The sequence below is a fragment of the Heloderma suspectum genome, chromosome 1 (genome assembly GCF_057233095.1).
Source record: "Heloderma suspectum isolate Gila_16-S chromosome 1, 16-S_ref, whole genome shotgun sequence".
In the NCBI taxonomy this organism is placed as follows: domain Eukaryota; kingdom Metazoa; phylum Chordata; class Lepidosauria; order Squamata; family Helodermatidae; genus Heloderma; species Heloderma suspectum.
The window spans coordinates 168,144,354-168,170,409 of record NC_139458.1 but is presented as its reverse complement, the minus strand read 5'-3'; the positions used below and the strand labels follow the sequence as shown (position 1 = coordinate 168,170,409).

General features: G+C 44.6%; 1 protein-coding gene across 4 annotated transcripts in view; it reads right to left on the bottom strand.

The window, feature by feature from the left end:
* ARHGAP15 (Rho GTPase activating protein 15) overlaps positions 1-26,056 on the bottom strand; it is a 711,254-nt gene that overhangs the window by 632,230 nt on the left and 52,968 nt on the right. For all 4 annotated transcript variants that reach the window (XM_084809673.1, XM_084809680.1, XM_084809663.1 and 1 more), the window contains exon 3: positions 3,609-3,683. In XM_084809673.1, the coding sequence (XP_084665799.1) occupies positions 3,609-3,683 (75 nt within the window). The remainder of the gene's footprint in view (positions 1-3,608; positions 3,684-26,056) is intronic.

Here is a 26,056-nt window from a genome sequence, read left to right as displayed (position 1 = left end):
AAGATGAGATAGGGAAGATCAAAACAAAGAGCAGAAAGCTTTCCATCTCTTCAGGTGTAGTGATAGCCACCATGAAGGCCACTCTGAAGGTAAGCAGCCTGAGATCAAAAGTAGCTAATGGTTTGCAATCAAACTCCAAGAGACTCCACTGTGGTGCAGGGGCTCAGACAGAATGGTAGAGGTTCAACATCATGCACCATATCACCAATGGGTGTAACAAACTATGTATAATCATCCACAGGACAATGAAAAGCAGAAATAGCCACTGGATAAATGTATCTGGAGTGAAAACAAGAAGCATAGAATGTCAGACAGTGGGCAGGACACTGCTTCAAGCCCACTCTGTGCTGCGAGCCTAGAGAAGCAGGACCACTTGGCTCAGAAGGAAGCCCATGTTCATGGCTTGCATGGCACTTCTAGGACCTGTTCTACCTCATCAGCAGACCACAGCAGGACCAAATCAACCACATCATCTGTTTAAGATTGTAGTCATCAGGATAGACAACCTGCCCTTGATCCTGAGAGAGAAGGCTTGAAGCCTTCAGCAGATGGTATAGTCATATCAGGAGAGTGGGAGAAGAGGCATAAACCACAGCTGCCTTGACCACCATGGGGCACGCACACTCTACCTTGTGTTATCCTTGTGACTGTCCTCACTATCAGTGTGAAAACTTGTAGAGATGCTTGGCTGTAGAACCAGCGGCACTGCTTATTAGTAGAGGTGGCAAAGGCATTTATTTCTGGTGACTCCCAGAAGCGAAACAGGTGTTGGATCCCCGATCGGCCAGATTCCATTCATGGGTACAGCAACCCATCTGACTGAGCCGGTCTGCCATGTCGTCATTCTCACCCACAAAGGCAACCACTGTAGGAGCAATGCCATTGGACATGCACCAGTCCCAAAGCAACCATAAAGAAGAAACAACAGAGAATGGGAGAAGAAGAGAAAAGGAATAAAAGGTCTAGCTTTTCACTTTCCTGTGAGGGAATAACAACAGCGAAACTTCTGTCCAATGAAACTATTGTGACAGTCAAGAAGGATCTGAGTGGGAACGGGGGGCCATTCCCCCTTGAACATGAGCCTAGCAGAACCCTTATGTGGGACTGCACAGACACCACAAATGAAAAATGTCTGAGACAAGATACTGCAACTGATACCTCATTGGTTGGACTACCAGCTCATCTCAGTCCTCAAGATAAATGCAGCCACCAGCTATGTATGTTCACCAAGGCTGTAATATAACCTATCTTTTTCTGCTTCCTGGAACTGCTACAACAAGGAACTTGTCAGCAGTCTACAACACTGGGCTTATGGACTGCATTTGACTTGGTAGTTCACAAGTCATGATGAAGGATTGGCTTAGAAAATCTGGATTTTACTACACTGTTGCACAACTTCATAAAAGGCTATATGTAGCAATAAAATATGTTATTACACTTTAAAAGACACGTTTAAATTAAAACATGCAAGCAACAGTCTATAAAAAATTCATATATAATATTGTTTGTTTTTGTTAGCATGTGAGCCAAATTTTTAAATATAAACACAAAAACGTATGCAACAGTATCAGGAACATACTCTGCATTTTCACGAACAGCTGAGATTTGGGAACATGTTGGGCAACACATATGCTACATAATACGCATTCTTCATGAGCCCCTGAAAATTTTGAAGTCCTTGTAATATTGCATAGGTACTGACGCATGGGTTCACACATACTATTCAAACCTCTGGGACCATGTTTTCAGCACTGAATACTGAAGGAAAAACACGTATCACCACAAAACACCTCTTTCTCAGACTCTGATTGTTACTCCATGCACCAATTGCAAGGGATGTTTTGATTATGATCACATAACTCACTCAGCCTTCCCCCACCCCATGGCACCAAGGTTATAGCAAACATCTGGCCTTTTCCTCTTCCCATTCTGTACCTTACATATGCACACTGCTCTTGCCAGGATATGTACAAGGAAGTTATTTTCCCCTGGCTAAAATCTGAGTTGGAGGAGGCTTCTGTTTACCATCCAAGCTTCAGATTAGTTTCTCTGAAACAGATCCCATTTTTGGACATTTCCCCCCCCCTAACCTAAATAGTTTATTCCAATGGAAACAGACAACAACCAGAAATTGCAACACCGGGCTGGCAGAGATGTAACAGTGGGGAGGAATTGGACCATAGGATCATCCTCCCTTCCCCCAATCCTCCCCTTCGGACCCAGGCCATGGCACAAGACTAGGGTTCGGAGATTGGAACATTGCATCCGAACCTGGCCATAGACAGACAAGTGTGTTGCTGCATTAGTGTTCATCTGTTAAAATATTTTCATCACAGTCCTTCCAAGAGAATTCAGGTTATCCTTTCAGTCCTTCCATAGATGGATGACAGGAGGTTACTGAACATGAAAAGTCCGTACAGCACTTGCTATCTTTTCTGCCTCAATAAATATCCATCATTTGTTTGTTCTTAGTGCTGTCCTTCCTGCACCTTCCCAGCTGAGGAAAAGTTGAGGGAGAAGTAACTATGAACAAAAATGAAATAAGGCAGAAGATGCAAGGAATCTGTTTAGATTCTAAATTTTAGAAAAGGGATGAACTAGCATATTTTCATTACTTTATATTTGCTCATTAAAAAAAAAGGTAAAGGTGTCCCCAACCAGTCGTGTCCGACTCTAGGGTGTGGTGCTCATCTCCATTTCTAAGCCGAAGAGCCAGCGCTGTCCGAAGACGCTTCCGTGGTCATGTGGCCGGCATGACTGAACACCGAGGTGCATGGAATGCTGTTACCTTTCCCGCCAAAGCGGTACCCATTTATCTACTTGCAATTTCTTGCTTTCGAACTGCTAGGTTGGCAGAAGCTGGGACTGAAGACGGGAGCTCACTCCATCACGCAGCACTCGGGTCTCGAACTGCTGTCCTGCCGACCTTCCGGTCTGCAATTCAGCGTCTTAACCACTAAGCCACCACGGCCCCTATATTTGCTCATACTTCATGCCATATACATGACTCTGCAGTGCGATATCTCTCTGTGTGATTGTGTATTTTACATAATGGCAAGAAAAAATATGAAGTGGGTACGGAAAGCTATTCAGAAGTATTACTGAGACCAGTGGGGCATTGCTTTATTGAAGGACTGTAGTCTAGAATCAAGGGCTGGCAATTAGAACCATCAAATAATTATTTCTTGCAGGACTGAGGGTACCATTCTGTGCATATATGGAGCGCTGTTGTTTACAAGGGCTTGCTTGGCCCAATTCATACATTAGTGTGGTGATATGGTAGACATGATCTGTTCTCATACTTTCTGAGCGTAATATCTGTATGGAGTAGGGATGGGGGAGAAATCCTGGCTTTAATTCTCTTGACTTAATGGGTAATTGAAATTGTGTATCATCCGCTACAATGGCTTGTAGCTTTCAAAATTATTATTTTCACTGTTTAACCAACCTTCCCCCAAATCTTTAGTTCTCTCTACCTTATTAATATATTGAGGCATCTGCAGCTATAAGTACTTATCCTTCAAAAACATGCATTACATTTTGATTAATGAAATCTAAAGTAAAGAACTACATTAGTAAAACAAAAATTCTGTAATACAATTGCTTACCGTTTGCTCCAGTGGGCTAATGAATTCAGGAAGTGTTAAATTATGTTGGGAATGATTTCTTCTATGACGGGATATCTGAAAATATATCAATTTACAAGTCAGAAGCTGCTCATATCAAATCAAACAATGCTCAACAGAGAAGAATAGATGGAAAATAACTTGACAGAACATATACAGCTTGCAATGCACTAAGTACTATAAATCTGTATGCTAATAAAATAGTTACATGATCATTAATATTGAACATTTATACAGAGCTTTAGAGTGTTCAGAAGGCTTCTCATACAGTAAGCCAGACAACAATCTTGTAAGGTTGTCAGTATTGTGTAGAGAAGGGCATGCCGCTCTGGGCTCATCATAAGTAGGCTTGCCTAAGGGAGCTATTAAAAAAAAGTCGGAAAAAGCTGGGCTATTTCCAAGCTCAGTTACAAGCTCTTTGGGGTGCTGTTGCTCTCCCAATAACATAATCAAGAACATGGAAGAAGTAGAACTTCTCATTCCTAACCCTGTTACCCCTCATATCTTCCCAGTCCCCCTCCACTTTGATACCTGGCTATTGCAGTAGGTTTCTTTGTCCTCCAGATACCTGGCTGCCGTGGTAGCTGCAGATGGGGTCTTCCTTCCTTCCTTCCTTCCTTCCTTCCTTCCTTCCCTCCATCTCTTCACACACACATATAGATTACTACTAGGGTGAGACACACATGCCAGGCACCCTGGAAAACTGAGTTTTCCCAAAGGGTGCCTATGTGGGGCTCTCTGACATAGTAGGAACCCTTTCGTGCCAAGGGAGGGAGGGAGAGAAGAGAGGAAGGACTTACTTGCTTTTGTCACAACCACTGTAGCAGTTGCAGCAGCCAGGAAAGGGGAGAGGGAGTGGTAAGTGGGCAGATGAGTTTGGAGGAGAGGGGTAGGCTTGTATTACCATCCTGAGAGGTAGAACTATTGGAGATGAGCCTTATAAACTCTCAAAGTCTGTATTCCGAGCCAGAGAATTATGAAGAGTGGCAACGCAAGCACTGTTAGTGTTCTATTTCTGTAAAAAATTGTATCGGTGGGATCCCCAGATATTTTAAGTATTTTCCTGTTTTATGACCAGAAACTTTCCCCCAAGAACCTTTCACATCTCAGTCCTACTCCTCATGTTGGTAATTCAAATTGAAATTATAAACTATGTCAACATTAAGACATATAAATTCTGGGGGATGGTGGGGGCGGGGGACTGCAAAATTGCAAATCTTAAGTTGTAATTTGTTCATCCTTACTGGGGTGGGTATTCTTTTTATTGTCTTTGGGGTTCATTTCTACTATGATCCAGGATATAATGTGATGGTGTGTTTATTTATTTACAACATTTGTATACCACTCCCCATCTAAACAGATTCCGGAGTGGTGAACATAAGAGGTACAATAGTAAAAAAAAAATCTAAAACACATTCCGGAGTGGTGAACATAAGAGGTACAATAGTTTTAAAAAAAGATTAAAACACTATATTAAAAACAGAATTCCAATTAAAACTGTGGCTGCTCATTTAAGGAATGCTTCCTGGAACAGAACTGTTTTCAGGAGGCGCTGGAAACAACACAGAGTTAGTGCCTGTCTGACCTCCAAGGGCAGGGAATTCCAAAGAAAGGGGGCTGCCACGCTGATGGCTCTTCCCTTGGTGGACTCCAATAGGTCCATGTGGAACCACCAGGAGCAAGCCCTCCGATGATCTCAGTGACTGGGAAGGTTGGTAAGGGAGAAGGTGCTCTCTCAGGTATCCTGGTCCACGAGTTGTTTAGGACTTTGTACACAAGTGCTAAAACCTTAAACCTGGCCCAGTGGCGAATAGGCAGCGAGTGCAGTTCCCTCAGCAAAGGAGTTACATGCTGGAAAGGGGCAGCTCCTGACAAGAGCCGACCTGCTGCGTCCTCCACTAGCTCCACCTTCCGGAACAGCCTTAAGGTCAGCCCCACACAGACTGTATTGCAGTAATCGAGTCTTGAGGTTACTAGTGCCTGCACCATTGTGACCAAGCTATCCCTGTATAGGAGAGGCTGTAGTTGGCGAACCAGCTGAAGCCGGTAAAAGGCACTCCAAGCTACCATAGCCACTTGGGCCTCCAGTGACAGTGATGTCCCTAGGAATACCCCCACAGTACAAACCTGATCTTTCAGAGGGAGTACATCCAGAACAGGCAATGAGCCTATCTCCTGGACCCAGGAACCACTCACCCACAGGTCTTCCATCTTTTCAGGATTCAGCTTCAGTTCATTGGCCCTCATCTAACCCATCCAGTCTGGGCACTGATCCAGGACTTGCACAGCTTCTTCTAATTCAATAAGGCTTATTTTCTGCCTCCATTGCATCCTCAAGTAGCTGTCCAGCAGAGCTATTTGCGTTGCCCTTATATTCGCCGTAGTCTACGTAAATCTTTACGTAGACTACCCGGGCCCAAATAAAGAACGCAAATGACGGCGCCCATGGGCGCCGCCATTTGCGTATGCACTTTTTTTTTTCCCAAAGTCACCCGTGATAGGCTACGTAACAATTTACGTAGCCTATGATGGCTGACTTTGGAAATCTAGCCGTGATAGGCTACGTAAATCATGGGTGTGTGTGTGTGTGTGTTTTTAATTCACTTTTTTATTTTGCGGCCAGGGAGACGGGGTGCCTCCCCCCCGGCCTGAATTTCGGCCGGGCGAGGCGGGGCGCCTCCCCCCCCACTGCGAAGCAAGCTGCGGGACCAGGTAAGTGACTTTCATACATCCCTACAAAAATGAGCAGATGGTGGCATCAGACACCTCAACTGGAACTGCACCACCAACAGCATCAAGTTCACTGTGGAAACAAGCAATTTTCTCCTCAAAGTGCAATGCAAAAAGGTTACAGTCGGTCCTCGAGACAGCCAGGGCCCCACTTGCTAGGGAGGATGTTAACAGCCCCCGGACCACCCAGAACAGCTCTGCTGGACAGCTACTCGAGGACGCAATGGAGGCAGAAAATAAGCCTCCTTTGCTGCCCACACTGCCACACAATAGGCACAATTATGTGCTCTAGAGTGTGCTCAGTTGTCTTCCCTTCAAGTCTTAAACCATTTGCACTCTAGCCAACATCCAGCCTGTTTCACTGACTGTCCGCAGCTGCCCAGTATACCAGGGAGTAGACCAGGCTCCACAGAGCCGGAGAGGGCACTCAGGTGCATTCAAGTCAATGGCCTTCCACATCTCACTGTTACACAGTGAGACTAGGGCCTCGGCTGGATCACCACCACCAGGTCTCTAGCAGCGTTTTTGTCCTGACTTGGAGTAGTTGTTTTTGTGCTATCTGCCACTAATGCAATAAAGAAATCTCTCTCTCCAAATTCCATTCACATATATGGCTTTTGAAGTTAACATGGAGGCAGTCCCCCAAAACTGAAAGACATGTGACGCTTCTAAAGCACCTGTTTATTTAGTGGGTTTTGAAACAGTCCTTCTGTATGGGCCACATTTTATTTTCCACAGAAGTTATTGGTGGCAACAGTCAACCCTTAATTTAGCACTTTCCTTCTATATGCAGATGGAATAAAACATTAAAACCTGTCTTTGGCAGAAGTACACCTATCCAATTATAGATGTTAAAATGTGACTTTGAAATTATTTATTTATTTAAAATATTTCTTGGCCACCTTTCAGGACAGAAGCCCCCCTAAGACAGCTTACAACAAGTAAAAAAATGTAACAAATGTAACGAAAGACATAAGAAACTCAGGTGTTTAGCTGTTTATTTATTTATTACATGTATATTCCATCTTTCGTTCATGGTGAAACTCAAAGTAGGTTACGTAATGGGTGAGTTCCCACATGTATGTATGTATGTATGTATGTACTGTATGTATTTATTTTTATTTACAGTATTTATATACCACTCCACATCAAAAGACTTCATAGCAGTGAAGAGAAAGGATAAAAGAATAAAACACTATGTTAAAACATTACAACATTTTAAAAGAAACAAGTTCCGGTAAGACTAGGTTTAATAAACCACATCTCACTAATCCACCCTGAGAATAAGACACCATGGGTAGGTTGTTCACTCGCTAACCCAACAGACGATTGAGCGTTCTCTGGCTTTCCTTGGCTTGTTTCCTACTTCAGTCCCCCTCAGTCCCCCCGCTGGTTCCCAGCATGTATCCCAGACACCTTTGAGGCAGAACTCCTCATTTTATCAGTCCCTGTGTCAGCACACTTTCTACAACTGGTCCACCAGGGTTGCCAGTCCTGAGGGAAACTCCCCCCATCCACCTACCCCCATATCAGATCACCAAATTGAATTAATTTTCTGAGCCCTTATGAATGTGATGTTTGCATTTTTTTCCGACTTCTTTTTTCAAGGTCTTGAGCAAATGCGCAAGAGCACAAGATTGTCAAACATACAGATATCCTCTCTTGTCAATGTCCTTGTCAATTTCATCCTGCCCTTCAGTGCTTCCCTTGCTAGCAAACACCTTAAAAAAAAAAGGTCCCTTCACCCTGAATTAAGCACACCCACCCCAAAAGATCCTTCTCCTGCAGTGGTTGGTTGCTTCCAGCAATCCCCCTGCCCTTCATGCTTGTTACTTTCCTCCACTGGTCTCCATTGTTGGCTGTCAGATATCCATGTGGGATACACAGAAGTGAGGTGCACTGGTAAACATACACAAATTTCAAGGCAGAGCTGTGAGGGGGATCTGTTAACATATGCAAATTTCAGGGCAGAGCAGTAAAGCTGAGGGGAAATTACACAAATTCCATGGTAGAGCGGTGAGGCAGTTCACTACAGATACACACATTTCATGTGTACAACAGTAAAGCTGAGGGGAAAATTATACACATTTCATAGTGGTGGACTTTCCCATCTGCGCACTTGCGCAAGACCTAACATTAAAAAATATTTTTTGAAAAGGTTGTGAACAAATTCAGGACACTCTCCAGCATCCCTTCTTCTTGATTTTTAGGCGCATGGGGCAGAGAGCACTGACAAGGGATGAAGTAGCGGCACTAGCAAGATCACAAGGAGCAGCAGGGGTTTTCACTGCTCTTGCTGGGTGGCTCTTCAGCTGTTCCCGACAACCATGAACAGATTAGGGATGTTAGAGAATTCCGCCACGGATCCCAGGGAGGCCAAATTCCAGTGAATTTGGCCGCCCAGAATCCGTGGCGGAAAGGAGCAACCCGCCCCACAACCCTGTGAAAGCCCCGTGAAATGGAGCCTACCTGGCTGCGGCTCCGGCTCAGGCTTTGGCGATGGCTGCGGCGGCTGCTGCAGATGCAAATGGCGTCCTGAGTAGGGGACGCCATTTGCGTCCCTATGGTAGGCCATGATAGGCTACATAAATATTTACGTAGCCTACCACAGCTAAAGCAGGGATGCAAATGGCATCCCCTACGCCATTTGCGTTCCCGTTGTCTCCATGATAGGCTACGTAAATATTTACGTAGCCTATGATGGCTGAAGCGGGAACGCAAATGGCGTAGGGGACGCCATTTGTGTCCCCGCTTTAGCCGTGATAGGCTATGTAAATATTTACGTAGCCTATGACGGGCTACCATAGGGACGCAAATGGCGTCCCCTACTCAGGACGCCATTTGCGTCCGCAGCATCCCGGCAGCGGCTGGAGGCCCTGTTGCAGGTTGGCCCGGCTGGCAGCTCCACGGCCTGGCCGCAGAGCGGAGCCGGCCAGGCAGGATTCGGGGGGGGAGGAACAGATCACCTCCCCCACTGTCGAGGATTTCGGGGGGAGGGACGGAGCGCCTCCCCCCCACTGCGGATGTCCCTGAACGAAACCAGGTAAGTGTTTTGTACATCCTTAACCATGATGAAGTCACCCTGCCAGGTTTGGATGTCATAACAAACCACCCTGAAAACAAAAGAATCCACCAACACACCATGGGTTCTCAGGATATCTTGTTCATGAAAAATAAGCTACCTTGTGGAAACCGTGCTGGGTACCAATATCACAACAGCCCACCTGGGTGATCACCCATGGTGGGTTGTCATGTCATGCAAACCAGGTAGGGTGTTTCCCAGTCTCCTGTCTAAGAACTGACCTGCTTGGCGGGTTGGGTAATGCTACATCCTTAACATTTTACTTAGGCAACCAAAACAAATGACTATCTTTTGGTAGATTTTAATTGTGCTTTATTTTTTATAGGAGAATGTAATTTGCTATCTGAGACTGAAACATAAAGAAATTTCTTATCTTAATCCTAAACAGAAATAATCAGTAAATTCTGACTGATTTTTAACTACCCTTCCTGTCTTCTTCCCTAGTAAAGCACAGTTAACAAGAATCCATAATATATGCTGTTTATATGTAAATGTCGGACTCTACAAAATGTTCATAATTAATCCAGAGGGCCTCCCTCAAAATATACTTTAAATATTATGATCCTATATTTTACGGCACATGCTGCTTTCATGTTTATTTGTAAGCACTAACATTTTAAGCCCTGAAACCTACATCTTAGAAAGTGCTCTTCTCTCCCTGTGATAGCTAATGAGCTTAATGAATTACCCATTCTAAATTTAATACCGTTTCACAGAGAAAACAGATAAAACAGTCTGTGTGATTCAAAAGTTTTTCTGACCTATTTATGAGGAATATCACTTAACAATTTCATTAGGAATGAGTAACAGCTGGTGACATGGCTGTGTCCTAAAGTGTTTTTCTCTCTCAATATTCTGCATCTTAAGCAATCGAGCCTTCATAAGAAATATTTTCGTTAGCGGCGGTCCCTCCTTTGGGGAGAAAAAAAATGTCAGACCACATTTTCTGTATTTTGCAATCTTGTTTTCAGGAGTGTCATGCTCCTGTTTTATTAGCATGTAGGGTAAACAAGAATGATTTGCTGATGCTGTTGGGAGAACTTCTAAGATCTTAGACTTCCCGTTTAGATTTTGGATAGAACTTTAGTATTACTGCAAGGAGAAGAGTGTAAATACAAAATAAATTAGTTCCATTTATCTTTTTCTCCCCATATCTTTTAATGCTCTTACAGATCTGGCACTCATATTCATGCTACAACTTCTGTAGCTAAACGATTCAGGTCTACATCATTTATATTGTCACTTAAATATTTGCACTCTTAATTATATGTTTTACATATAGCATAGCAAAATGTTATTTTCTCAATCCAGAATTAAAGAAAATGACCTCCCATCATTCTCTGGGCTGAATAAATGACACTCTGCCAATGATTCAAAGACAACATATAGGAAGCAATAAAGCCAAAGTGAAACATGTTCTTCTGAGACAACAACACACTGAGGAATGTATTGTGTCTCCCTGATTTCAACAGGAAACTGGTAGGACTTAATGTGCTTAATTTACCTTGATCATGCCCATAGCGGGGACAGTATGCAGAGGTCTCCTAAGACAAGTTTTCCCCACATTGTCATATATGGAAAAAATACTGAGGAAGCAAACCAAAGTCAATGATATCTATATGCAAGGCATCAGAAATGAAAAGAATTAACCAGTGAGAAACATTGTTCTCTGTCTAGGGATGTACGAAAGTCACTTACCTTTTCACAGATTGTGTTCGCAGTGGGGGGGGGAGGCACTCTGTCCCTCCCCCCAGAATCCTCGATGGGGGGGAGGTGATCCGATCCTCCCCCCCGGAATCCTGCCCGGCTGGCTCCGCTCCGCAGCCGGCCAGGTCCATCCACAGCCAGAGTTCTGGCCATGGACGGGCTGCTGCAGATGCAAATGGCGGCCGCCATAGCAGCCACCATTTGCATCCAGCCAGGCAAACCGTGATAGGCTACGTAATTATTTGGCAAAAACAACAACAGCGTACGCTAGGGATGTACGAAAGTCACTTACCTTTTCGCGGATTCTGTTCGTGGTGGGGGGGAGGCTCTCCATCCCTCCCCCCAGAATCCTCGATGGGGGGGAGGCAATATGGTCCTCCCCCCCAGAATCCTCGACGGCTGGCTCTGCTCCGTGGCGGCTCCGCGGAGCAGCCGGCCAGGCCAGGGCCGTCTGCAGCCGGATTTCCGGCCGTGAACTAGCTGATGTGGAAACAAATGGCGGCCGCCGTAGCAGCTGCCATTTGCATCCAGCCAGGAAGCCATGATAGGCTACGTAAGTCTTTACGTAGCCTATCACCTCTGGTTAAAAAAACAACAAAAAACAGCGTACGCAAATGGCGGCGGCTACAGCGGCCGCCATTTGCGTTCTTATTTTTTGCCATTTTAGTCTATGCAAATATTACTATGTATTTTGCATTCCTTTTTTATTTGCCGTTTTAGCCTACGTAAATATTTACATAGGCTAAATGGCGAATAAAAAAGGAATGCAAATAGCGCCCACTATGTAAATTTTTACTACTACGTACCTTTTTTTTTCACCGTAATAGTCTACATAAATATTTACGGAGACTAAAATGGTGAAAAATAAGGAACGCAAATGGCAGCCGCCGTAGCTGCTGCCATTTGCGTACGCCGGTTTTTGTTTTACCCAGACGTGATAGGCTATGCAAGTCTTTACGTAGCCTATCACGTCTGGGTAAAAAAAAAAAAAAAAGACCAGACTGCAAATGGCGGCCGCTGCAGCCAGTCAAAAGACCAGCCACCACCGGAGCTGCCGCCTCCGGAGCCGCCGCCATCTGGAACATCCGCCCCAGGTAAGTCTCATCCCGGGGGGGATCCACGGGGGGGCGGCAGGCCGTTCTGCCACAGATTTCGGGGGGGGTGAATGCCAGTGCATTCGGCCTCACTGAAATCCGTGGTGGAATTCTCCGCCATCCCTAGCCGTAATAGCTTACATAAATATTTACGTAGGCTAGAAAGGCGGGAAAAAAAAGGAACGCAAATAGCGCCCACTACGCTATTTGCATTCCCCTTTTTTCGCTGTAATATAAATATTACGTAAATATTTACGTAGGCTAGAACAGTGAAAAATAAGGAACACAAATGGCGGCCGCCGTAGCCGCCGCCATTTGTGTACGCTGGTTTTTTGTTTTTGGGGGCGGGGGGTTAGCCGTGATAGGCTACGTATATACTTATGTAGCCTATCAAAGCTGCAAGGCCGCCAATGTCAGCTGCAGCAGGCTGGCCGCAGCTGGCCAGGAGACCAGCCTCCAGAGCTGCTGCCTCTGGAGTAGAGATGGGGGAGAATTTCTCCCTGAAACTTTGGGGGGCCGAGTGCCAACGCATTCGGTCCTCCGAAGGCTGTTCGGGGAGAAATTCTCTGCCCCCCCGCCCGCCCGCCCGCCCCCCGCCCCCCCCCGGGATGGGACTTACCTTTCACGAATGTCCCTCCCGGCGGCGGGTCCCGGTGGCGGTTCGACAGGTCTTCGTCAGGGGCGGGGGCGGCAGCTGGTCTTTCGACCGGCTGCCGCCGCCGCCATTACAAGAAAAGTAAAAACAAAAAACAAAACGCCCCTGTGATAGGCTACGTAATGATTAACGTAGCCTATCACGGCTAGATCTGCAAAGTCAGCCGTGATAGGCTACGTAAATCATCACGTAGCCTATCACGGGGGCGTGGTTTTTTTTTTTACTTTTTATTTCGCGGCCAGGCGAGGCGAGGCGCCTCCTCCCCGGCCTGAATTTCGGCCGGGTGAGGTGGGAAGCCTCCCCCACAGCCTAAATTTCTGCCGGGCGAGGTGGGAAGCCTCCAACCTGGCCTGAACTTCGGGGGGAGCAGCGAAGCGCCTCCCCCCCACCGCGAAGCAAGCTGCGAGACCAGGTAAGTGGATTTCATGCACCCCTATCACGTAGCCTATCACGGGTGACTTAAAAAAAAAAAAGCACGTACGGCTAATGGCGGCCCCCATAGGGAGCCGCCATTCGCGTTCCTTACTTGGTCCCTGTAGTCTACGTAAAGATTTACGTAGACTACGGAGAAAATAAGGACAACGCAAATAACGTTGCCCTTATTTTCGCCGTAGTCTACGTAAATCTTTACGTAGACTACAGGGACCAAATAAGGAACGCGAATGGCGGCTCCCTATGGGGGCCGCCATTTGCGTACGTGCTTTTTTTTTAAGTCACCCATGATAGGCTACGTGACGATTAACGTAGCCTAACATGGCTGACTTTGCAGATCTAGCCGTGATAGGCTACGTAAATCGTTACGTAGCCTATCACGGGGCATTTTTTTTTTTGGTTTTTTTACTTTTCTGTTGAAGTTCGCGGCCGGGGAGATGGGGCACTTCTCCCCGGCCTGAATTTCGGCCAGGGGCAAGGTGGGAAGCCTCCCCCCCGGCCTGAATTTCAGCCGTGCGAAGTGGGAAGACACCCCCCATTCACATGAACTTTGGGGGGAGAAGCGAAGCGCCTCCCCCCCACCGCGAAAAAAGCTGCGGGACAAGGTAAGTGCCTTTCGTACATCCCTATATGCAGTACATACACCCACCTGTTTTCATTGCAACCAATCCTTGTCACATGTGAAAAGTCAATTCACACCCCACTTTGCAAGAGAGAAGTAACATGTGAAAAGAGAACTTTCACAAGAAGTGGCAGAAAGCAAAGCCACAAAAACATTGCCGGTCCACTTTTCAGTGCTATAACATGCAAACAAAGTCAGTGATTCAATGTGTTCAGTTAAGTTCAGCAAGAGCAGAAAACAAGATGTTCTTTTTTCTTCGTAGCTTCTTCCCACAGCTGGAATGCTCCTTACATGGAGACTCAGTAAAGTTATGCCTTGAGCATTTTCTAGAGGCTGTAAACATTTTTTTCCCTTTAAATGGGTATTTTGATGGTCAGGAATATAAGTAGGGGATTGTTTTAATAGTGGATCATTATTTTATCAGTATTCAAAGGTTTTTAAGCCATGCTAAACTTTGGGATAATACAGGGAATAAACTAAAATGCAACAATATGGCAAAGCACTATTCTAAAAAGCATGTTTTATGCCTTCCCAGCCCCATTTTTCCCCTTAATGGATCACTGCCTTGTTGTGGCAAAGGGGCTTGCGTAACTCAGTGAAGCCATAAGCTATGCCATGCAGGGCCACCCAAGACGGACAGGTCATGGCAGAGAGTTCTGACAAAATGTGGTCCACTGGAGAAGGAAATGGCAACCCACTCCAGTATTCTTGCCAAGAAAACCCCATGGAACGTATCACAAGGCTAAAAGAGATGACGCCGGAAGATGAGCCCCTCAGGTCGGAAGGTGTCCAATATGCTACTGGGGAAGAGCAGAGGGTACTTCCAAGTAGCGCCAGAAAGAGTGAAGTGGCTGGGCCAAACCCGAAAGGACACTCAGCTGTGGATGTGTCTGGCGGTGAAAAGAAAATCCGATGCTGTAAAGAACAATATTGTTTAGGAACCTGGAATGTCAGATCAATGAATCAAGGTAAGCTGGAGGTGGTCAAACATGAGATGGCAAGATTGAACATCGACATCTTGGGAATCAGCGAACTAAAATGGACAGGCATGGGCGAATTTAATTCAGGTGACCATCATATCTACTATTGTGGGCAAGAATCCCTTAGAAGAAATGGAGTAGCACTCATAGTCAACAAAAGGGTGGGAAAAGCAGTACTGGGGTACAATCTTAAAAATGATAGAATGATCTCAGTACGAATCCAAGGCAAACCATTCAACATCACAGTAATTCAAGTCTATGCCCCAACCACTGAGGCCGAAGAAGCTGAGGTTGATCGGTTCTATGAAGACCTACAACACCTTCTAGAACTAACACCAAAAAAAGATGTCCTCTTCATCATAGGGGATTGGAATGCTAAAGTAGGAAGTCAAGAAATCACCGGGATAACAGGCAGGCATGGCCTTGGTGTACAAAATGAAGCAGGACAAAAGCTAATAGAGTTTTGCCAAGAGAACATGCTGATCATAGCAAATACTCTTTTCCAACAGCACAAGAGGCGACTCTACACATGGACGTCACCAGATGGTCAATATCGAAATCAGATTGATTATGTCCTTTGCAGCCAAAGATGGAGAAGCTCCATACAGTCAGTAAAAACAAGACCTGGAGCTGACTGTGGCTCAGATCATGAGCTGCTTCTTGCAAAATTTCGGCTTAAATTGAAGAACGTAGGGAAAACCACTAAACCTTTCAGGTATGACCTAAATCATATCCCTGATGAATATACAGTGGAGGTGAGGAATAGATGTAAGGGATTAGACCTGATAGACAGAGTGCCTGAGGAACTATGGACGGAGGTCTGTAACATTGTTCAGGAGGCAGCAACCAAATCCATCCCAAAGAAAAAGAAATGCAAGAAAGCCAAGTGGCTGTCTGACGAGGCTTTACAAGTAGCTGAAGAAAGAAGGGAAGCGAAAAGCAAGGGAGAAAGGGGAAGATATATCCAACTGAATGCAGAGTTCCAGAGAATAGCAAGGAGAGACAAGAAGGCCTTCTTAAATGAACAATGCAAAGAAATCGAGGAAAACAACAGAATGGGAAAGACTAGAGATCTCTTCAAGAAAATAGGAGATCTCAAGGGAACGTTTTGTGCAAAGACGGGCATGATCAAGGACAAAGAAGGCAGGGACCTAACTGAAGCAGATGAGATTAAGAAGAGGTGGCAAGAATACACAGAAGAACTATACAGAATTAACAGGAAAGATCTGAATGTCCCTGATAGCCATGATAGTGTGGCCACTGAACTGGAGCCGGACATCCTCGAGAGTGAAGTCAAGTGGGCCTTAGGAAGCATTAGTAACAACAAAGCTAGCGGAGATGACAGTATTCCAGCTGAGCTATTTAAAATCTTAAAAGATGATGCTGTTAAAGTGCTGCATTCAATATGCCAACAAATTTGGAACACTCAACAATGGCCGCAAGACTGGAAAAGGTCAGTTTACATTCCAATTCCAAAGAAGGGCAACACCAAAGAGTGTTCAAACTACTGCACAATTGCGCTCATTTCACATGCCAGCAAGGTGATGCAAAATCCTACAAGCTAGGCTTCAGCAGTATGTGAACCGAGAACTACCGGAAGTACAAGCGGGGTTTCGAAGAGGCAGAGGAACTAGAGATCAAATCGCCAACGTTCGCTGGATCATGGAGAAAGCAAGAGAATTCCAGAAAAACGTCTATTTCCGCTTCTTTGACTACGCTAAAGCCTTTGATTGTGTGGATCACAACAAACTCTGGCAAATTCTTAAAGTGATGGGAGTACCAGACCACCTTACCTGTCTCCTGAGAAACCTGTACGAGGGTCAAGAAGCAACAGTAAGAACCAGACATGGAACAACCGAGTGGTTCAAAATTGGGAAAGGAGTACGACAAGGCTGCATATTGTCACCCTGCTTATTTAACTTGTATGCAGAGTACATCATGATTAACGCCGGGTTGGATGAATCACAGGTCGGAATTAAGATTGCCGGGAGAATTCTCAACAACCTCCGATATGCAGACGATACCACCCTAATGGCAGAAAGCGAAGAGGATCTCAAGAGCCTCTTGTTGAGGGTGAAAGAGGAGAGTGCAAAAGCTGGTTTGAAACTCAGCATTAAAAAAACGAAGATCATGGCATCTGGCCCCATCACTTCCTGGCATATAGAAGGGGAAGAAATGGAAGCAGTGACAGATTTTACTTTCTTGGGCTCCAAGATCACCGCAGACGATGACTGTAGCCATGAAATGAAAAGATGCTTGCTCCTTGGGAGGAAAGCTATGGCCAACCTAGACAGCATAGTAAGAAGCAGAGACATCACCTTGCCAACAAAGGTTCGTATAATCAAAGCTATGGTTTTCCCAGTAGTAATGTATGGCTGTGAGAGCTGGACTATAAGGAAGGTTGAGCGCCGAAGAATTGATGCTTTCGAACTGTGGTGCTGGAGAAGACTATTACGAGTCCCCTGGACTGCAAGGAGGTCAAATCAGTCCATCCTAAAGTAAATCAACCCTGACTGCTCATTGGAAGGACAGATACTGAAGCTGAAGCTGAAGCTCAAATATTTTGGCCACCTAATGCGAAGAGAAAAATCTCTGGAAAAGACCCTGATGCTGGGAAAGACTGAAGGCAAAAGGTGAAGGGGACGACAGAGGATGAGATGGCTAGATAGCATCACCGATGCAATGAATATGAACTTGAGCACGCTCCGGGACAGAGTGCAGGACAGGAAGGCCTGGCGTTCTATGGTCCATGGGGTCACGAAGAGTCGGACACGACTGAACGACTGAACAACAACAACAGCAAGCCCCATTTTTATTAGTGACACTAAGTACTCACTCATAATTTCCTGTTTGCACACACACAAAAAAGGAGGTGGGAAGCGCTAAATTGTTTAGAATAGTAGTGTGCCGAATCCTGCCCCTATTTTTGGAAACTTTTTCTTTCCCTGCGAAAGAGGCATTGCTTTTTTCTGTCTCTTTTGCAGAGAAAGGAAGAATTTTGGAGAATTTCCTCCTTGGTGAGGGAGACAGGGTTTCCACATAGTTGTTTTTGTTTTTTTTTTAAGTGTGAGTGATTCTTGATGGGTCTTCTTTCAATTTTTTTTTTTTTTAAATTTCAAAACATCCCTGCACTTGCAGGAGCCCAAGACTCTTCTCCAGCTGGGAGTTCTTCCTGAATGCCTATTAGAGGGGGCAGGTAACATGGTCTCCTGGGAGTTCAGAAAGAACTGCCAGGCTGGAAACGAGTCCTGGGCTCCTGCAAAATGCAGTGTGTGTGTATGTGAAAAAGTAGAAAGAAGACCCCTCAAGAATTGACTACACTCCTCCCCCATCCCACCCACCCCCAAAATGCAAAAATGGAAGAATTGAAATTTTCAGCACAGCTCTAGTTTATAATATATATTTGATATTTTTAAGGTTATCTTCTACTTTCTATATCACATTAACAATAATCTGACACCGTGGAACCAAAAAGGCGTTTCTTATTACAGTTTGTTACCACACCCTCTATCACAATTTTGTGAACAGTCCTAAGGGCAGCATGGGATGTAAGTGTGGGGGAGGAATGCAAGTGACTTCCCTCAAAGGTTTGTGTGAGGATGAATAAAAACTATACTAGGGATGTCGCAAGCGCAGTTCGGGGTTCGGGAATTCATCAAGCAACCCCTGCCCGCTACCCCTGAACTGCGCCTGCCGAGACGCTGCCTTGTTCACCCCCTGTTCTTGCCCGCTTGTGCGCCAAAGTACTCATGTGGACCTGTTCGGTGAGTGCCATTTTCGCGCCTTTGCTTTCTAGGAAAAACAGGAAGTTTAAAAAATGCGCATATTCAAATATGCACAGGTTGGAGCTGGGAAAGCTAAATAAGCTCTAATATTGTGCTTATTTAGCTTTCCCAGCTCCAAACTGTGTATATTTGAATATGTGCATTTTTTTTTAACTTCCTGTATTTCCTAGAAAGCAAAGGCATGAAAATGGCGGAGCTCACCGAACAGGTTCGCAGTGAGTGCTGGGGAATTCACTGAACTCGTGGGTGGCTCGAGCACAGGTTTGTGGGGGAAGCAAGCAGGGACGCTGCTTCGGCAAGTGCATCCCTAAACTATACACATATCAGTGAAGGAAAAGTACACCATGTTCAGATCAGTCTGTCATCTGTGCTTATGTAGTAAACCCAATTTACCCCATGCATAGGTACTCTTACGTATAGATACTGATACTAGACTATAGACCACAGAGTAACAACCTAATCTGAAGACTTGCTGTTATGAGTGCTTAGGACGAGGCCTAAAAACAATTCTACCAGTGTGTCATGGCACCCAAAAAATGGCATTATGCATGCCCATGTTAACAGCAATGTTGTGCTGTTAACACTACAAGCAACAATACTGGTACAATATTTTAAGATGGAGGCATAAGGGCTACTGCAGCCTTCCCCAGCCTGACGCCCTCCCTATATGTTGGACTACAACTCCCATCATCTCCAGCAAGTATACCATGCCAGCTAGAGGTGGTGGGAGTTGTAGTCCAGCACGTATGGAGGACACTAGATTGGGGAAACTGAGTTGATGCATGCAGAAACCACATCTTGACTTGTCATTTCTCCTACTTTCTACCATACCTCCCAATAAACTCCATATTTCTAATATGCCTACTTCAAGTATTAAGAAAGACAGAGAAACCTTCAGAAGATTCCTTTTTGAGAAAGCTAGCTTATCAGCAGTTTTCTGATTTCAAGAACATTCTTCAGTCAGCAGCGATGTCACCTGAAGCATTCAAAAGTCCACTCAGTAAGTGCTTGCAAGTCTGTGGGCGAATCTGATTTTGTTAAATTCAACCTCAGCAACTTTTCCCTCTTCCCTCCCTCCCTGAAGTTAGCTAAAGGGTATCTCAATATGGCTAGAGAGCTCCTCTAGCATCCATGAAGTCAATGTCAGTTTCTGCAAAGGCAGAGCCTGTGCAAAAATATGCCTGTTGTACTGCTCTAAAGCAAAGGTTGACAATGTAACTTTACGTCGAATAGTAAAACATCAATAAGTAAAATAAAACAAATGCATGTCATTTAGGGTCGCAAAGATACAGAACACGAACGTAAGACATTTTCAAATTCCAATAATGGGCCCTACCATAGATATTGGACTTCATAATGTGCATGGTTGTGGCTCCCAGTGAGAAATTGTGATATCGCAATGGAAAGCCCTGTGTCTCTAAACTCAACAAGGAAAAGGCAGTTGCTTTACTCCTCGTTCAAACCTGTTGTTTTAGCCATGCATTGTTTAACAAAGAAGCTCTATCCTGCTCTTACTTTCTGAGTACTATATCTCATACTCCTTTCCTTTGTTAGAATCTGACAAACGTCAGATGAGAAAAAAACATATCTGTGTTACATTCTCCCTCCTTATGTCTCCTTTTAAGTACACTGCCCTCGGTACACAGTTCAGATCCCTGGAGTGTGTAAGAATAATGATAATGGCTTTCCTCGCCTCGACCCTTGGTTCAGTTATAAATCAAAATCTTATAGACCTTTTAACAGAGTAAGAGAGTCTTCCTTCATGCTCAGGCCAATGTAGGTGCTTTTTTAGTTATCAAGACAATTTATTATAATGGGAGGCCCCCAGTACATTCACAGCTTAATCTGGATAATGAGTAGTATAATGTTGGACATAAAATAGAATCAATAGATATTACACAAGAACTTCCCCTAGGGCCCTGATCCAGAGATAGTCCTATACCACAAGCATTGCATGTAACTAGTGTTTTGTGGCCCAATATACTGTATACAGACAGGTACACATCCCCAGCTGCATCTTCTGGTAATTCATACCATGGTAATTCATACCATGAATTATTGGGATGACTTAGTCCACAATGTCATATGTATCCCATCCTTGTGGATCTGCGCCCACTGCCATGTATGTTGATTGCCATAGCAAAACTCAGAAACTCCAGACAGAGTCAGCTTGCAAGCCAGCAGCCAGATATCTAAACCTGACTTTTTTTCTCCAGAATACAGTGCGATCCTTTGGATTTTTGCATGATAGAAGAGCTGATTCTGACAGAAAAGCCGATCCTGGTGTGTGTCATGTCAGAATGGCTGGATCAGGCCAATGGCCCACTATTTCAGCTGCTGTTGCAGCTGCAACCATAAGGTGGGGATATAAATTTCATTAAAATTCATTAAATTTCAAATTTTATTTCATTAAATTTGCAAGGGGCCTCCCTTCTGCTAACTGAACATCTCCAAATCTGGTTTGCTTCAACAGTGCTACAGCATTAGATGTTCCTAGAGCATTCAATAGACTCAGTATCTCTTCATCTTCTAAGACAAAGATTGGCCAACCAACAAAGAAGACGAAGAGATACTGAGCACATTGAATGCTCTAGGAACATCTAATGCCATAGCACTGTTGAAGCAAACCAGGTTTGGACCTTCTTCAGTGACTAGAAGGGAGGTCCCTTGCAAATTGTTATGAGCTTTTTAAGAGAAAAGGATACTCTAAGTTCAGTGAATAAAAACCAATACATTTTCTTTCTTTCTTTCTTTCTTTCTTTCTTTCTTTCTTTCTTCCTTCCTTCCTTCCTTCCTTCCTTCCTTTCTCTCTCTCTCTCTCTCTCTCTTTCTTTCTTTCTTTCTTTCTTTAATTTAAACCATTTGTATCCTGCCCTATATCATTAAGATCTCAGGGCAGTGTACAGATAAAATCAATTTAAACAGTATAAAACAATGAATAATTTAAACAGCTAAACATATTAAACTATTAAACCAGCTAATACCAATTTTAAAAAATTTAAAAAAATAAAACAGTTAAAACAGTGTGAAACTTTAGGGAATTCAATTAGCCCTCAAAGGCTTTGGTGAAAAACCATGATTTAACTTGGTGTTGAAACAAAACCAATGCCTGTGCCAATCAGGCCTCCAAGGGGAGGGCATTTCACAACTGGCATGCTACAGCAGAGAAGGCCCTCTCCCATGCCCCACCATAGTGTATGTCTCTCACTGGTGTGATACACAGCAGGGCCCCTCCAACTGGTATCAATCCTCGGGCAGGCAGACATAATTAATTTATGAAATTAACTCCTACAAGATGCAATGACGACCAATAGCTTAGATAGCTTCAAAAAAGATTAGACTAATTCATGGAGCATATGTCTATCAACTACTATCAGTCATGATGGTTGTACTACAGAAGCTCTCTGTTTACCAGTTCTGAATGCCACTGAATGCCTGTTCTGGGGGGCAACAGTGGGGTTGGGTTATCGCTTTCATCTCATGCTTGTGGGTCTCCTGGAGGCATCTGGTAGGCCACTTTGAGGAGCAGGATTCTGGACCAGATGGGCTTTTGGTATGATCAAGCAAGTTTTGCCATGTTCTTATTCTATTAGATTTGACCCTTAGATTTGGGATAATCAAAATGATTACAAGCTTCTCCGTTCTTATCACCTAACTAGGCATTGAATCCAATTGTGTCATTGTGTCTGCATCCATCAGCAGAAGTGGGGCGATTTCCCCTCCCGTCCATGTACTCTCAATCTGCTCTGGAGGACGGGAAATTCTCCAGAGCAGATTTTTGGATGGTGAGGAGCGCTGCAGTGGGGAAGAAAGGGTCCTGTCGCACTAACAGATTTCTGTTACTGTAATTTTGGATTCAACTCTATATTAGTTTCCATTATCAAATAAAATCAAATATGTATTATGGCCATAGACCAGCATAAACTAAAACTGAAATTTTATAACATTAACTCAGCATTTCTCCAATCAGCATTTTTCTAAAAATTGCAAAACCTCCCTGATATATTTTATTTACAGGAATAAAAATGCTCAATTAACTCATTCAAAGATTTTCTTACATCTGACAATAATTCTAATGTGATCTCTGCATAAAATGGAAAGTATAATAAGATATGTGTCAGACTCAGCCTCTCCAACCCTGCAAGGACATAAACATGCAGCAAAAGGAATATCTTGAAATCTTCCTTGTAGCCATACAGAAGTTAAAACATTGAACCTAGCTAATGTTAGAGCATGCCTATATTTAGGAAGATTTAACACTTCTAATATTTTGCCACTTTAATCTCATAATTAGGATTCATACCCACAAATAACAGGGAACAGGTTATATCTGCTAGAAATCACATATTTTGGAGGACTAAATCCCTAATTCTCTAGGACAGTAAATGCTTAGCTTCACTAGCCCATGTTATTATCAAAATCACAGGGGAGTTTCTATTATACAGCATTGTGTCTCCCTTTCTCTACATGGCATAAAGAAATGTACATGAAGTTGGTCTCCCACAAAAGCTTTTACAGGAGAGCTTTCATTCCATAGCTATGATGAATAGATTGTAATGCTACAAGCTCTCCATGCAATGTGGGCAATTCATGTGGCAAACTACTCTACATGTTACAGCCACCCATTAAGGAAATGGTACAGAAGATGCTGCAAATGGGTTCTCTGTAGCAGTCATAATGTGTAGACCAGTACTCAGGACTTTCATATTAATCATACTTGATATAGGTCCTATTATAGGACTTTATAGTGCTCATGTATTTAATCCCAACTTCATTTTGTGATCTGGACTATGAACTTTTTTATTGTCTCCAATAAAGTGCCATGCCATTTGATGCAGCCAAATACCCTATTTTTGAGCAAGGTGCTCAAGAGAGTGATGGCGATTCAACTACAGGCATTCTTGGATGAAACTGATTACCTTGACCATTCCAGTCCGGGTTTAGGTCTGATTTTACAACAGAATTGGCCTTGTTCACTCTGAGGGATGAACTACAAGAGAGAGGGAGTGTGATCCTGCTAGTTCTTCTCAATCTCTCAGTGGCTTTTGATACCATTTGACCATGGTATCCTCTTGGACCACGTCCATGAGCTTGAAGCTGGCTGCACTGTTTTATACTGATTCAGCTCTTACTTATGAGGTTGGTTCAAAAGAATAACATTGGGTGACTGTGCCTCAGCCCCCTAGCAATTGGACTGTGTATGTGCAGGGGGGGGGGGTTGCACAGGGTGCTATTTTGTCCCCAATTTTGTTTAACGTCTATATGAAGCCATTGGAAGCAGTCAGCAAGATGACTGTATTTCTATTTTAAAGAGAAATACAGCTCTATTGCTCTGTAACATCTGACATCTAACAGGTCCGTAGCTTGGGGATGCTTCCGGATCCATTATTGTCACTGGAAATCCCGGTGAATTCAGTGGCTCAGAGCTAGGGATGGCGGAGAATTTCTCCCCGAAACTTCGGGGGGCCGAGCGCCAATGTGTTCGGCCCCCTGAACAAGTTTCGGGGAGAAATTCTCCGCACCCCCCCCCGCACCCCGCACCCCCCCCGGGACGGGACTTACCTTTGCCGAATGTCCCTCCCGGCGGTGGGTCCGGCCGGCGGTTCGTCGGGTCTTCGTCAGGGGCGGGGGCAGCAGCCAATCTTTCGACCGGCTGCCGCTGCCGCCATTGCAATAAAAGAAAAAAAAACGCCCCCGTGATAGGCTACGTGACGATTAACGTAGCCTATCATGGCTAGATTTGCAAAGTCAGCCGTGATAGGCTACGTAAATCGTCACTTAGGCTATCACGGGTGACTTTAAAAAAAAAAAAAAAGCACGTATGGATAATGGCGGCCCCCATAGGGAGCTGCCATTCCCGTTCCTTATTTGGTCGCTGTAGTCTACGTAAATGTTTACATAGAATACGGCAAAAATAAGGGCCGCCATTTGCGTGCGCGCTTTTTTTTTTTAAAGTCACTCGTGATAGGCTACGTGGCGATTTACGTAGCCTATCACGGCTGACTTTGCAGATCTAGCCGTGATAGGCTACGTTAATCGTCACGTAGCCTATCACGGGGGTGTTTTTGTTTTTTTTTAACTGTTTAGTTCGCGGCTGGGCGAGGCGAGGCGCCTCCCCCCCGGCCTGAATTTCGGCCGGGCGAGGCGGGAAGCCTCCCCCCCCCAGCTTGAACTTTACGGGGGGAGCAACGAAGCGCCTCCCCCCCACCGCGGGAAATCTTCAAGGACAGGTAAGTGACTTTCGTCCACCCCTACTCAGAGCGCCATTATCAACTTCAGTTGGTAAAACAACTATGCCCATTCCTGGACAGGGATAGCCTAGCCACTGTGGTTCATGCACTGGTTACCTCACAATGAGACTACTGTAACATACTATGTGTGGGGCTGCCCTTGCACCTGATTCAGAAGCTGGAACTAGTACAGAATGCATAATCTAGGGTGCTCAGTGGGGCATCCAGTTATATACACATTTGATGTTGTTGTTCAGTCGTTAAGTTGTGTCCGACTCTTCGTGACCCCATGGACCAAAGCGTGCCAGGGATTCCTGTCCTCTGCTCTCTCCCGGAGTGTGCTCAAGTTCATATTCATTGCATCGGTGATGCTACCTAGCCATCTCATCCTCTGTTGTCCCCTTCTCCTTTGGCCTTCAATCTTGCCCAGCATCAGGGTCTTTTCCAGGGAGTTTTCTCTTTGCATTAGGTGGCCAAAATATTGAGCTTCAGCTTCAGTATCTGTCCTTCCAATGAGCATGATTTTCTTTAGGATGGACTGATTTTACCTCCTTGCAGTCCAGGGGACTCGTAAGAGTCTTCTCCAGCACCACAGTTCAAAAGCATCAATTCTTCAGCGCTCAACCTTCCTTATAGTCCAGCTCTCACAGCCATACATTACTACTGGGAAAACCATAGCTTTGATTATACGAACCTTTGTTGGCAAGGTGATGTCTCTGCTTCTTACTATGCTGTCTAGGTTGGCCATAGCTTTCCTCCCAAGGACCAAGCGTCTTTTCATTTCATGGCTACAGTCACCGTCTGCGGTGATCTTGGAGCCCAAAAAAATAAAATCTGTCACTGCTTCCATTTCTTCCCCTTCTATATGCCAGGAAGTGATGGGGCCAGATGCCATGATTTTAGTTTTTTTAATGTTGAGTTTCAAACCAGCTTTTGCACTCTCCACTTTCACCCTCAACAAGAGGCTCTCTAGATCCTCTTCGCTTTCTGCCATTAGGGTGGTACTGTCTGCGTATCTGAGGTTGTTGATAATTCTCCCGGCAATCTTAGTTCCGACCTGTGATTCATCCAACCTGGCGTTTCTCATGATGTACTCTGCATATAAATTAAATA